The sequence below is a fragment of the Sciurus carolinensis genome, chromosome 14, assembly GCF_902686445.1.
Source record: "Sciurus carolinensis chromosome 14, mSciCar1.2, whole genome shotgun sequence".
NCBI lineage: Eukaryota > Metazoa > Chordata > Mammalia > Rodentia > Sciuridae > Sciurus > Sciurus carolinensis.
The window spans coordinates 3,654,382-3,667,480 of record NC_062226.1 but is presented as its reverse complement, the minus strand read 5'-3'; the positions used below and the strand labels follow the sequence as shown (position 1 = coordinate 3,667,480).

General features: G+C 58.8%; 1 protein-coding gene across 2 annotated transcripts; it reads left to right on the top strand.

Moving 5' to 3' along the window:
- Positions 1-2,028: 2,028 nt before the first annotated feature.
- On the top strand, positions 2,029-11,589 carry Gfi1b (growth factor independent 1B transcriptional repressor). Of its 2 annotated transcripts, none has more exons than XM_047525365.1 (8): positions 2,029-2,127; positions 7,652-7,776; positions 7,895-8,009; positions 8,308-8,445; positions 8,875-9,146; positions 9,218-9,355; positions 10,370-10,535; positions 10,879-11,589. In XM_047525365.1, exons 3-8 carry the CDS (start codon positions 7,913-7,915, stop codon positions 11,055-11,057), a joined length of 990 nt encoding a protein of 329 aa, XP_047381321.1. In that variant the 5' UTR covers positions 2,029-2,127; positions 7,652-7,776; positions 7,895-7,912; the 3' UTR covers positions 11,058-11,589. The 2 variants fall into 2 exon arrangements, with proteins under 2 accessions (XP_047381321.1, XP_047381319.1); XM_047525363.1 differs by having other exon boundaries at positions 10,271-10,535.
- The last annotated feature ends 1,510 nt before the right edge of the window (positions 11,590-13,099 follow it).

Genomic DNA, 13,099 nt, shown 5'->3' with positions numbered 1-13,099 from the left:
TCCAAACTAACCAATCTTGGCATCGACTGGAATGTCCCTTCCTCCACTAGCCCTCCAAGTCTGAATCTGTTCCCAAAGCCTCTCACTCCCTCTGCATGCTGTTTTTACCTCTCAGTGCTTGCCCCCACCCCACACTGTCAAGGTCAGGTTGCTCTGACCCACCACTGGGCCAGGAAGGAGCTGATGAGGGCTTCTCTCTGTTCTTATTTGAAACCTGTGGATCTGAATCTGCCCTTCCCAAGCTCACCCTGGAACCTTAGGTCCATTGTGATGGTGGCAAGTGGTGGGGTCTTAGGAGGCCACTGGGCTGCCAGGGCTCTACCCTCATGGAAGAGACAGAGGGAGAGAGATCAAACCTTTTGACCTTCTACCTTTTCTGCCACATGCAGGGTCTTCTTGCGCCTTCTGAAGCAGAGAGCACAAATTTTCTAGCACCTTGATTTGGGGCGTCCCAGTCTCTAGAACTGTGAGAAATGAATTTCCTAGTCAGGGACATTTTGTTCTAGCAGCAGGGATGTGGCAAACGGTTCCAGGTGACTGCCAGTAACGTGCATCATCCAAGAGCCCCCAGGACAATTCCCTAAGTCTCTTTCTGCTGCTAAGAGGAGAGGCGCAGGGGCAGGGCACACTGTCTCCTGGCCAGCCTGCAGTCGGGGCTGAGTCCCCGGCATCACACGCCCACCCCTGATGTGTGTAGGGCCCCTAGCTGGGCTTGGGAAGGGCTGGGCAAGAGCAAGGCCTCGCCCCTGTCATTCCACATCGAACCTTGGACTTGAAATCGGGCTTCCCGTCTGCAAACTTGTTTTCTCTAGGAGTGAAACATAATCTCTCTAGCGCCAGGTTGCAAGGACATGCAAATGAGCTAACAGTGCTGTTTTGTGCCATTCTCCGCTTATGCAAAACCTCCTGAAATAAATCGGTTGCCCCGAAAGCAGGAGGAGGTGGAGGGCAGAGAAGGAAGGAGAAGGTGGGGGACCAGGGCATGGGGCTCTGTGCCCAGCGGGATGAAATTCCCAGCAGGGCTGCCAAGCTTTCCCCTGGCGATGACACACCGCAGAGCACCCCCCACCCCGCCCCCGGCCTCCCTGACCCCTCTGCTGCCACTAGATGGCAGCACATGCTGGCCCTGGGTCTTAGGGCTCAATCTGCATGGGTTTTGGCCCCCCAGACTCACTGCTGTACCTGGGCTGCACTTTCGTCTGTCCTGCAGTTGCATCCGGGGAAATGTGAATCTGTATCTCCTCAAATATGCCTTGAGCGAGGAGGCGAGGGGCCTGGCTAGCAGGCATGTTACCCATGGCTGCCAACCCTGGGTTCCCCAAGGACCCAAGAGCAGGATGCTGAACTCGGGAAGAGAAGGGAAGGGAAGGGAAGGAAAGGGAAGGGAAGGGAGGAAGGAGGGAAGGGAGGAAGGAAGGAAGCAAGCAGGGAAGTGGGAAGGAGAGAAGAAGGGAAGGAAGGAAGACAGGAGAGAAGGGGGAAGAAGAAAGAGAAAAGGGAAAGGGGAGAGATGGAGAGAGAAATAAGGGGAAGTAGAGGAGGAAAAACGAAATGAGTAAAGAGGGAAAATAGAAAAGAAGGAGAGAAGATTGCCTCCCAAGCACAAGGCCCTGGGTTCAATCCCCAATACCAAAAAAAAAAAAAAAAAAAAAAGGAGAGAAGAAAGAAAAAAGAAAGAAAAGAAGAAAAAAATCTAAAGAAAGTATATAAATTCGGGTATTGCGAGTAAATGCTTTAATTCCGAATAGTTTAAAATGCTTTTAAAACTGAATAGTTTGGTCATTGCTTCCTTTTCATCCAGTTGTTATTGGAAGTCTCTGGAGGTTTCATGGGAGCGGAGGTTAGAGACCGAAGGCAGCAGAAGGCAGCGGCTGGTCCTGGAAGTTTTGATAAGCAAATGTGGCCGGCTCGCGCCCGCTCTCCATTGGCTGCTGCTTCGCCGCCAGATTTTGACACAAATAATCAGATTGAAAATCAGGGAGGGGAACAGAAGAGGAAAAAACACAGAGACACACACAGAGAAAAGGAGAAGTGTCTATTTGTGCAGAGACGCGAGGTTGACGAAGTGGAGGCCGGTGCCCAGGGACGGGCTTGGAGGCTCCGGCGGCGGAGGGGACGGCTCCCGCGGTGAGTGCTGGCGGCGCGTGGCGCTGCTTTTAAAAGTGCACTTCTCACCGAGATCCTCTCAGAGCAGGACTCCTAGCTGCTCTGGAAGTTACTGGAGGAACAGGTGGGCGGAAGTCTCTTAGGGATGCCGCCTGCAGTCTAGCGGATAGGGTGGGGGGACACGGCGGTGACGGCAGCCTGGGCTGAGCCCCTGTAGGAGCCGCGTCTCCAGAACTTTTCCCGGTTCTTCTTTAGGCGGACAGACATCGCCGACTTGCACCAAGTGACACCCGCCCAGCTCTCCCGGGACGGGATGTGGGCAGTGCTGGGTACCCGGGTCCCGGGACACACCCGAGCCAGGTGCCCTCCCCTCTGGAGCCCACGGAGGGGAGCGGACGAGCCACACCAGTTTCCCAGACACTAGGACGGCAGGCAGGATCTGCTGTCTCAGGTCCCTCTTCTCTGTGATTGTTCCTGGGTTCACTCAAAAGCAGGGCATTTGGAAAGTGCCTGTGCATGGCGGTTTTTTTTTTTTTTTTTTTTTTTCTGGGAAGAACATCTGCAATGTTATATCATCTTTGGGGGCAAATTAAATGACAGTCGCTGGCTATGGACCTGGTGGCTACTGGAAGCTGGCTGCACTGCCCCTACCAGCTCTATTTTGTGGTAGGCAACAGTAGAATATCCCAGGTCTGGGAAAGCAGCTAGTTGCTGGTCCTCAGAGGGTTGCAGAAGCAATTTCTTGGACGGGGAGATAGAGACTCTCCCAACCTTTTCTTGCTCTCAGAGTTGGGGGTCAATGTGCTGGTTTCCCTGCAGACAGGTCTTGGAGGAAGTCAGACAGCCATACCTGAGTTAGGCGTGACTGGCAGAAGTGCCAAAACCAGTGCAGAGGGTGTCTCAAGGCCTCAGGGACAGCAGGGTGGGCTGGCCAGGGTCCTCTGGGACCAGGAAAACAGCCTGGTCATGCTCGACTCCCAGACTCTCCTCCTGGTACAGCATCTACACCCTGGGTGGAAACAGCAGAAAACTCCCGCCTGGTCTGGAGAGGGGCTTTGTTTTCCTTCCAGAAATTCCAACCAAGGTGAGCTGCTAATACAGAGATGTGCGGGACGGGCTTCATTTGCTCACTATTTTTTTATTGTGATAAAATACATATTCACAAAATTGACCATTTTGGCTTTTTTTTTTTGGGTGCTGAGACTGGAACCCAGTGTGTTGCACATGCTGGGCAAGCCCTCTACCCCTGCCCCTAAGCTACTCCCCCAGCCTCCTGCCACAATGTTTTTTTGAGATGGATCTTGCTATGTTGCCCAGGCTGGCTTGAAACTCCTGGGCTCAAGAGATCATCCTGCCTCAGCCTCCTGAGGAGCTGGGACCACAGGCGTGTCCTGCGGTGCCTAGCTCATTGCAGGCATTTTTAGGTGTACTGTTGTGTGGTATGGAGCATATACACCCTTTCAGGCAGTCATTCTGTGGCTGTTTCACCTTGTAAAACCAAACCCGAACTGTGTACTTGTGAACCAGCCCCTGGAAACCTCCCCTCTGCTTGAGTCTCTGAATTTGCCTGTCCCAGGTACTCAGGGGATCAAGGTCCACCCCATCATTGCAGGTAGCAGAATTCCTTCCTTTCTAAGGCTGAATAGCATTCCCCAGTGGAGGGCCACAGTTGGCTTATCTGCTCATCCATGGGCCGACTCCATCTCTTGGCCACTGTGGATGATGCCGCTGTGGCCCTGGGTGTGCAAAGAGCTCTCTGAAGTCCTGTCACTGGTGCTTCTGGATGCGGACCCAGAAGCTGGTTCCCTCCTTTTAGACCCTGAATTCTCCGCGGGGCCCCCAGCAGGGCCGGCTCCTGTCCCCTCCACTCCCAGCGGGAAAGGTTTTGAGTCTGTTTCTTCCCTCGTGTCTTTAAACATAAAGGAAGTCCCAAGGGTCCTCTGTAGCTGACCCTGAGAATCGGCTCTGTCTTACCCAACCCTCCCGAAAAGGGAACCCAAGTGATGAGTGTCTTAGCCAAGGTGGGCCAGTCCCTCGCTGAAGGTCAGCGAGTCCGGCAAGGGATTTTAGAGCAAAAGGGAAGTTTAGAAATCTTAGCCCAACCGTCTCTTTTGAGAGATAGGAAAACCAAACCCAGGTTGGTGGCTGCCGCGGTCACAAGCGCAAGGTCGCAAAATCAGACTCATCCCCACAGGCGCTACCAGCGCCTCCCTACAGGAAAGCCAAAGGCCGGCGGACCAGACTCCACCTGGAATCTGGGTGCAGGGTGCTGTCAGGGTGCAGACAGAGTCCCCAGGAGACCCGACTGCCGGCATCTGACTCGGGTCAGGGGACGCTCCATCAGGATGGGAGGTTAATGGAGCCAAGTTAGCATGGGGCCTCCTTCCGGAGGCCCGATACCATCAACACCTCTGTTTTATGAAGAAACCCGGAGCTTCTTTCACAATCTCTGCTTCTAGCTCTTTCTCAGAATGGTCCGTGTGAATCAAAACCAAGTGGTTGTTAATTAACTGCACTATAGGTGACTGGTTCCTGTTTTTTTTTTTTTTTTAACTCAGCTAACAGGGGCCAAAAGGAAGTTCACCTGGTGCGCTTGGCTCCCACTGAGGGCTTGGGAGCTTGGCCGTGGGGTTGGCTGATTTCCTGGTACTTTGCCAGGCCACGGGGTGAGGAGAGGATGGGGGATCAGGGAGATCCCTGGAGTAGGCTCCAGAATTCCCTGCCTCCAGTGGGGAACCTCAGAAACTGGCGCCCCTTCCCCTCGGCCACCATGTAGCTCAGCGCAAGCTCGTGACCCCAGAGCCTGCCACTGCTGTCCTGGGATGCAGTCAGTTGACCCATCCACCCCTCTGGCTCTGAGCCCAAGGGCAAAGCTTGCCATAGGGGAATCCGTTCCTCATTGGCCCTACCTGCACCCCTGCAGGACCTGAGCCGGGGCTTTGGGAGATTCTCAAAAGACTCGAAGGCCAGAGGAATCCAACTTTAAACGTTCTTGCTCTTTGTGCCACAGACTGCAAGGAGCTCAGGTGGTGCTAGTCAAATTCTAACAGGACAGGAGCCCTGGGCCTGGCTCTGCGGTGACCTTAGACAAACCACCGTCCCCCCAGCTGGGGAAACGCCACAAGGGTGCGAGGGTGCGGACCAGCAACCCAGTGTGTGGCACAGACAGAGGGAACAAGTGCTCACCCGCTGGTTTACCCCTCAGGAGCATGGAAGCCCCAGAGCCAGCAGACAGGGTCCTTGCTCCGCCCTGGGGTCCTGGGCAGCCTCTGACCAAGGCTCCTCCTTGGCGACATCAGTATGGGACAGGGCTCTCTAAATGTACACAGGTGGCTGAGCAGACCCTGGGTGCCAATTTACCCTGGTGCTGTCTCAGGGGCCTCAACGGGCACCTTGTTCCTAGCCGATTTCCTAACAAAAAACAGATAGATCATCTTTTGACAGACCACGACTCTGGGCGGCCCCCACAGGACAAAGGTGGAGGGAACCCAGCCCTGGCCCAGCTCACGGGGGTCCCCTCCCACTCCGCCTGGGGTCTGGCCTCCTCAGGAAGTTTCCAGGGCGAAGAGTTCAGAGGGGGAAGGAAGGCGGTGTGGGGAACCCTGGCAGGGGAGGGAAGAGGCAGGAGGAGGAAGATGTGTCCCTGGAAGATAAGGGGGCTGTGGGCTGCCTGACTGTGGCAGGCTCTGCAGGGCCTTTGTTCAAAGAGCTGAGACTCTGACAGGGGAGGGGACCCTACCCCTCCTAGTAGAGCTCAGAGAGAGGAGGTCTTGAGCATGTCCCCAGGTCCCTGGGGACTGCTGTGGCCACGGGTCCAGGGCTGGCTGTCCTGCAGGTGGTGCACCCACTCTGTCCCAGATACTGGGGACGCAGCAGGATGCAAGCCTCCTTCCTGACCTCTGAAGCTCCTCCTCACCTGGGCAGAGATGCCACCACCCGTGGCTCCCCTGAGGCACACACTGGGCACCCTTGAGCTGCTTTGTATTGATCCAGTGGTAACCCGGGTGCTTAACCACTAAACCGCTCCCCAGCTCTTTTTGAGACAGGGCCTCACTAAGTTTTGAGGCTGGCTTTGAATTTGTGCTCCTCCTGCCTCAGCCTCCTGAGCCGCTGGGATGGCAGGCTTGTGCCATTGTGCCAGCTCATTCCTCCTGTGGAATGTGGAAGGTTTGTCTTGCTCCCAGCAGTCCCATGGCATCGGGAATGATCCCTGTTTAGCAGATCTGGACATGGTGACACAGTGACAACGTCCACAGCAAGGCAGGACTGGACCCGGGCTATCCCTCTCTGCTGCTGCCGAGCCCAGACCCTTGGTGCCGCCAGTGGGGCTCTGGGCCAGAGGACGAGCTGGCCAAGGCCCTCTCCTGCCGACCCTGGTCGTCCCTTCTGGGCCCTTGCCACGGCCTTCTCTAATCGCCCACCCCTGGCCCTGTGCAGGGCACCACCTTATCGCCCAGCCCCCACGGCTGTTTGGAGGAGCTGAAATCCTTTCCCGCCTTCACCCCCGCAGCCCTGCCTGGAGGCTGGCGGGGTGGGGGCGGGACTCTGCCTGGGCCTCACAGGGCTGGTGTCTCTTCTGAGCTCTGGGTGCAGGTGGGTGCAGCCTCGGGGAATGGAGGACAGGGACCCAGGAGATGCTATTCCCCAGGGCCCTTAGGAGAGGCGATGAGCAGGCAGCCGGGGATGCAAGCTGTTGGGGAGAGTGCTGGGGGAGGAGTAGTGGGGGTCAGGATGGCCCAGCTCCGCACAACCTTGGACCTAGGGCCAGGGCAGCACCTTGACAGATCTGGTTCTCCATGACTCCCACGCCCTTGGTCGGAGGCTCAGTGGTGACGCTGGGCGGGGCTCCAAGGAGAGCTGGTGGGCACTCGAGTCTTCCTGAGTCGATGAAGGTGTGTGGTCCAGGGGTGTCCTCTTGGGCCCAAACCCTCTCTACTCCTGGGACAGAGAAGGTCCTTCCTCCCTGGGGACCAGACATACTTGTCAGCATGACCGCCTGGATGCCATACCTTTCAGAAAATGAAACTGGCCCACAGAGGTTAAGTTTCTGCCCTAAGTTGCACAGCAGTGAGCCAAGATTGACACGAGAGCTTCTGATCCCCAAGCCAGAGGACAGACCACTTTTGTTCTGTGGCATCTAAAGCTGGGTCCCTCTGGGAATTACATGCAGCTTTCTAGAAGTGGGGTCCACACTGTGTCACTGACAGAGACCCTGGCCCCTCTCCTTCCTTCTCTGCTCTTGTCCAACCCGGGGCCTGCTGGCGGGAGCAGGCTGGCCCTGGACTTCCGGGGTGCCAGTGTATTCCTTTGCTACTTAGGGAGGGCAGGCTTTGTGACCACCAGCGAGGTGGCTTGAAGACAACAGAAGTGAACTCCGTCACAGTCCTGGGGTCTTGAAGTTCAAACTCGAACGTCAGCAAGGTCGCATCCTTCCAGAAGCTCTGAGGAGTCCCTTGCACACCTTGGCGTTCCCCGGCGTATAGGAACATGATGGGGATCCCGGCCACCATTGTCACAGGCCTTCTCCTTGTGTGTCTGTGCCCAGGTTTCCCTCTGCAAGGACACTGGTCCTATTGGATTTGAGGCCCTCCCTCCCTCTGGACAACCTCATCTCCACTTGATTCCGTCTACAAGACTCTATTCCCAACAAGGTCCCAGGTCCAGGTAGAGGTGAGTTTTGCGGGGATGCTGTTCAACCCAGCAGGCTGGTGTCCTCATCTCGGGGGGGCTTTCGGGTTCAGGGGAGCACTGTCCTCTGCTCTTCTAGCCGCCTGCCCTCCCCTCGCAGGTGGGGCGACCTCTGAAAATGCCCCGCTCCTTCCTGGTGAAGAGCAAGAAGGCCCACACCTACCACCAGCCGCGCGCCCAGGAGGACCCGGTCTGGCCCCCTGCCATGGCCCCCGGTGAGTCCGAGTCCAGGCTGGCCAGCTGCAGTGAGGCCCTCCCCGGGCAGCCCCTCTGCCAGCCCAGAAGCGGCAGCTCGGCAAGGTCTCCCCTGCAGTGACAGGGACATGGGTCTTAGAAGGGGGCTGTCACAGACGGGTGGCTCCTACTGGGAGGTGAGTTGAGGGCTGCTCTAGAAGCCAGGCCCCCTGCACATGAGCAGCCAGAAGCAACGGCAGACGTCCCAGGGCCCCTCCTCCTGGGAAGGCAGGCTTCAGGAGCTGCAGCTGGTGACTCTGAGGTCCTGTCTCCCCACAGTGACCAGGGACCAGGTCCTGAGCAACAGCCCTGTGGTCAGCCCACTGCCCCCAGACCAATACCTGGACTGGAACCATGTCAAACAGGAGCCTACGCTGGAGCCCAGGCAGAGCTTGACCAGGATGGCCTCGGCTCCAGGTACCCAGCCCAGGGTCCCGGCCACTCCCCAAGGGAGCTGAGGTGGGGGACACTGAACGGGCTCCAGAAGCAGCACCCGCTAGGCTCATGGGTCAGGAAGGACCTGCAAGGTCCCCTGGACGCATACGGGCTCTCTGGCTTCCGCCTGGACGATGCTACACTGGGAGCTCGACCCGACTGGGGGCTGCTGGGAGGTGGGCCGGCAGCACACAGCAGGTGCCCGCAGCGGTGAGGAGCGCCTTGGGGTGAGGAGGGGTGCTTCTGGGCTGCAAAGGCTGAGGAACCATAACAGGGACACGGACAGCCCCGCAGGGAATATGCAGGGTCGCACACGGACCCCTCAACAGAGGTCCCCAGGTGGGGTGGGTGGTGGAGAGCAGGCGCCCTGTGTTTCAGAGACTCACTAGGCACGTGTCCTTGTCTCCACAGAGGGGCCCGTCGTGCTGGCCCCACCCCAGGACAGGGACGCGCCACTGTCCGACTCACCCCCTTTCTATAAGCCCAGCTTCTCCTGGGATGCTCTGGCCTCGTCCTACGGCCACAGCTACCAGCAGGCCCCCTCCACCATGCAGTCAGCCTTCCTGGAACGCTCTGTCCGGCTGTACGGCAGCCCCCTGGTGCCCAGCGCTGAGCCCCCCTTGGACGTCGGCCTGCGCTACTCCCCGGGCATGGACGCCTACCACTGCGTCACCTGCAGCAAGGTGAGCCAGCAGGTGCAGCTGGCCGGGCGGGTCTGCCTCCGGCAGGGCCCTCACGCTTCGCTTCGCCCCAGGTCTTCTCCACTCCTCACGGGCTGGAAGTGCACGTCCGCCGCTCCCACAGCGGGACCCGGCCCTTCGCCTGCGACATCTGTGGCAAGACCTTCGGTCACGCCGTAAGCCTGGAGCAGCACACGCACGTCCACTCCCAGGTGAGCAGCCGGCCAAGGCAGGACCCCCTTGCCCACCACTGAGAGATGCTTACCTTGGGGGTCTGGGGGCTGGGGCTGGGTCTCTCTTCCTGTCCCCGAAGGCCATGCAGATGGGGGCCCCTGACTAAGGGTCTCCCACACCCCCCGAACGCTACTGGGTCTCCAATCGACCCCGCTGATTGGAAGAAGCTCTTGACCCCGGTGAGGTCTGGCAGACACCAATGTCTGGGATGCTCAGAGACATTTCTGTCCCCTGAGTGGCCCGAGCAGGTGTCCTTGGCTTTGAGGACCACAGTTCTCAGAGACTGGGAGTTAGGGTCACAAGCCCCACTAAGAAAGCTCCAGCTTTGGTGCTCCACTGCAGGTGGGCACGGGAACTGGACCCAGTTCACCAACACTGGGTGAACAGAGGTCAGGAGAGAAGGACAAGGAAGGACTGTGAGGGCTTCCACTCCAGTGCCCCTGTTGCCTGCTGGGCACCAGCCTGTTCTGAGCCTCCAAGCCTCCCCAGCAACACTTTGAGGCCGTGACTGTTAGAGTCCCAATGTACAGACTGGGAAACTGAGGCTCAGGAAGGTTAAGTGACCACCTAAAATCACATGGCTGCCCAGAGGCCAGAATTGGGGCCTCAGTAATTGGAGCTCTTAACTAGGCGGCTGCTCAGCTGTCTCCACCCCCGCCTCGAGGGCTCGCTCTGGTCCAGGGTCATGGAATGTGGGCTCCTGTAGAGGCTCTCAGATTAGACGTCCATCAGCCAGTCAGCAAAGCCTTGTGTGGATGGACTCTGGGAGCAGGGGCATCTCTGCAGGCCTCTCAGGCCCACGCCTCGGTCTTACCCCAGAAATGGGGCCTCCCGGGTCCTGCCCCGTGGGCCCCGCCCTCGAGGCCACCCCAACGGAGTGTCGTCTTCCTCAGGGGATCCCAGCCCGGTCCAGTCCTGCGCCCAGCCTGGCTGTCCCGGGCGGCGAGGCCCCACCTGCGCCTGACCCCCTGGGGCCTCGTTTCCTCCGGCAGGAGCGCAGCTTTGAGTGCCGGATGTGCGGCAAAGCCTTCAAGCGCTCGTCCACCCTGTCCACCCACCTGCTCATCCACTCGGACACTCGGCCCTACCCCTGCCAGTTCTGTGGCAAGCGCTTCCACCAGAAGTCAGACATGAAGAAGCACACCTACATCCACACCGGTGAGCGAGCCGGCGGCCGGCAGGGCGGGTCTGGGTGTGTGGGAGGCGCCCGCCGGTGGAGGGCTGGGGGCCGTGGTGCTCGTGCACACTCAGGAGTGGATACAGCATGGGCAGGGACAGCGTGGTGGTGGCCCCTGGGCAGAATGAGACTCACAGGTGACTCGCTCACGCATTCATTGGTGGCACCTCTCTGCCTGGCCTGGGCCAGCCGTGGGGATCTAGCACGGGGACCTGGCCCCGCCTCCCGTGGAGAGTGCAGCCCTTCTGGCTCCTCACTGTCTCAGGCGGTGTGGGGGGCACGGCCTGGCTGCTGCCTCACTCCCGCTGCCCTCCCGCCTCCCAGGGGAGAAGCCGCACAAGTGCCAGGTGTGCGGGAAGGCCTTCAGCCAGAGCTCCAACCTCATCACGCACAGCCGCAAGCACACCGGCTTCAAGCCCTTCAGCTGCGAGCTCTGCGCCAAGGGCTTCCAGCGCAAGGTGGACCTGCGGCGGCACCGGGAGACCCAGCACAGCTTCAAGTGAGGCGTGCCCGCCTCCGGCTCTCGGGCAGCCTGCCTGGAGGTCCCCTCACCTCAGGCCAGCTTCAGGCCAGCCTCGCGCCCGCAGATCCCCGGACTCCTGGAGGTTGCACTGACAGGACCCTCCGAACTTGTTTTGAGACTCATGAAACTGCGGTGTGACCTCGGGCAAGTGACTTCTCCTCTCTGGACCAACAAGTCTCTTGCCACAAAGTGTGAGGGCTGGTCTGGGTCTTTCTGAGCTGAGGTTGTCCATCGATGTGCTCACCCCGAAAGAACCAGAAGGCTGGAACACCCACCCAGGAGGACGGACCCACGGCGGAAGCCTCCCCCTGCCTGCTGCCCGCTTGGATGTGGCCACCGTAGATTTCCAGGGACCCCTTTCTGGCTGCCACAGACGTTCAGAATTGCCTCCTGCCCCAGGGGGAGACCAGGTGTGCTGGTTGCCCCCGACCGCCACCAACGCTCGACGGTCCACCAGGATTCGGGTTTGGCGTCAGGCTGGGAAATGGGCAGTGGCTGCCGTCAAAAGCCTGCTCCGCTCAGTTACTGTAAATAAAAATAAAGATTTGTTCCCAGGTGACCTGCACTTGCTGGTGCCTCCTGGTGCCTCCGGGTGCACGGGGCTCTGGGGAGGGGCGGTGGGGAGCTTCGGGGCGCGGAGAAGGCTGCGGAGGGGCCCCGAGACAGGAGGGAGGGGAGCGCAGCCCGGCAGGCGCATAGGGGACCAGGCGGCTTCCAAGCCCCGCTTCACACAGCACCCAGCTCCTCCCGCCGGGGCAGCACCCAGGGCAGGCGTCGGCCAGGCCCAGGCAGCTGCTTCCGGGTGTTTTTCCAGACTGCCTGCCTCCTCAGCTGCAGCCTCGCGTCTTCTCTTTTCTCTTTTCTTTCTTTTATTTTTCCTCCCTCCCTTCCTTCCTTCCTTCCTAACCCAGGGAAGCTTAATCACTGAGCCGCATCACCAACCCTTATTATTTATTTCTTTTTCTTTTTTTTTTAATTTCTATTTTTACAGACTGCATTTTGATTCATTGTACACAAATGGGGTCCTTTTTATTTTTATTTTGAGTCAGGGTCTTACTAAGTTGCGGAGGCTGACCTCTTTGATGATCCTCCGGCCTCAGCCTCCTGAGCTGCTGGGATTGCAGGTGTGCACCCCCACACCTGGCCCCTTCCTCCAGCTTCAAAGAGCAGCATTCTGACCCCATCTCCTCCTCCTGCCCTTGACCCTCTTGCCTCCTCCTGGGAGGACTAGTAATAACATCAAGCCCCCCCGAATAATCCAGGATGATTGTCTCACCTCAAGGTCCTTAGTGCAATCACTGTGGTGGCCTGAATGATGGCTCCAAGGTGACACCTGTGTCCTGCCCCCTGCCCCCTGCCAGTGTCACCTCAAGTGGCAAAAGAGGAGTGGCAGGTGTGACTGAGGTAAGTCTGATGTGGCCTTACTAGCTGTGTGAGTTCAGGTGGGGCCCTGAACCTCTCTGGGCTCAGCTTCCTCTGCAGAATGGGAAACATGACAGTCCCTTTTGGAGGTGCTGTTGGAGAATTCCCTGCGGCCCCAGGTAAGCCGTGTGCGAGGCCTAGCTATGGCAAGTGCTACCAGGTCACCAATGTCCCTGCTTGAAGTCCTGCCTGTGGAACAAGCCCCTTCGCTTACAGCTCTGGAGCCACTGACCACAGAGAGCAGCTGTCCATGGATAGTTCCCCTTGGCATAAGGCGCGGTCTCTGGGCCCCATGGCCCAGCCTCAGGCCCGGCGGTGGACAAGTCGCTGAAACCCTCTCGGCACTGAACTGGGCCGAGCGTTTCCAGACGCTGTCCTCACCCACATGACCTCTGCAAGGGCAACTGGGGCCCAGAGAGGCCAGCCTAGGAGTACGCGCAGCAGGGCTTGTCCCTCAGGCTTCCTTGTGATAAACCTTTGGGGAGGGGTGGCTGGGATGGGAGCCAGGTCCTGTGCAGGCCGAGGGCACCCTCTGCCTCTGGAGGTGTCGCCCTTCAGAATGTGACCAGCCGTTCAGAGTGTCTGACCCTGACACTCACC

Coding starts and splice junctions, on each gene's coding strand:
- Gfi1b (XM_047525363.1), top strand. CDS start 7,913: ATGCCCCGCTCCTTCCTGGTGAAGAGCAAGAAGGCCCACACCTACCAC. Junction 8,446..8,874: donor CAGGATGGCCTCGGCTCCAG/GTACCCAGCCCA, acceptor TTGTCTCCACAG/AGGGGCCCGTCGTGCTGGCC. Junction 9,147..9,217: donor ACTGCGTCACCTGCAGCAAG/GTGAGCCAGCAG, acceptor GCTTCGCCCCAG/GTCTTCTCCACTCCTCACGG.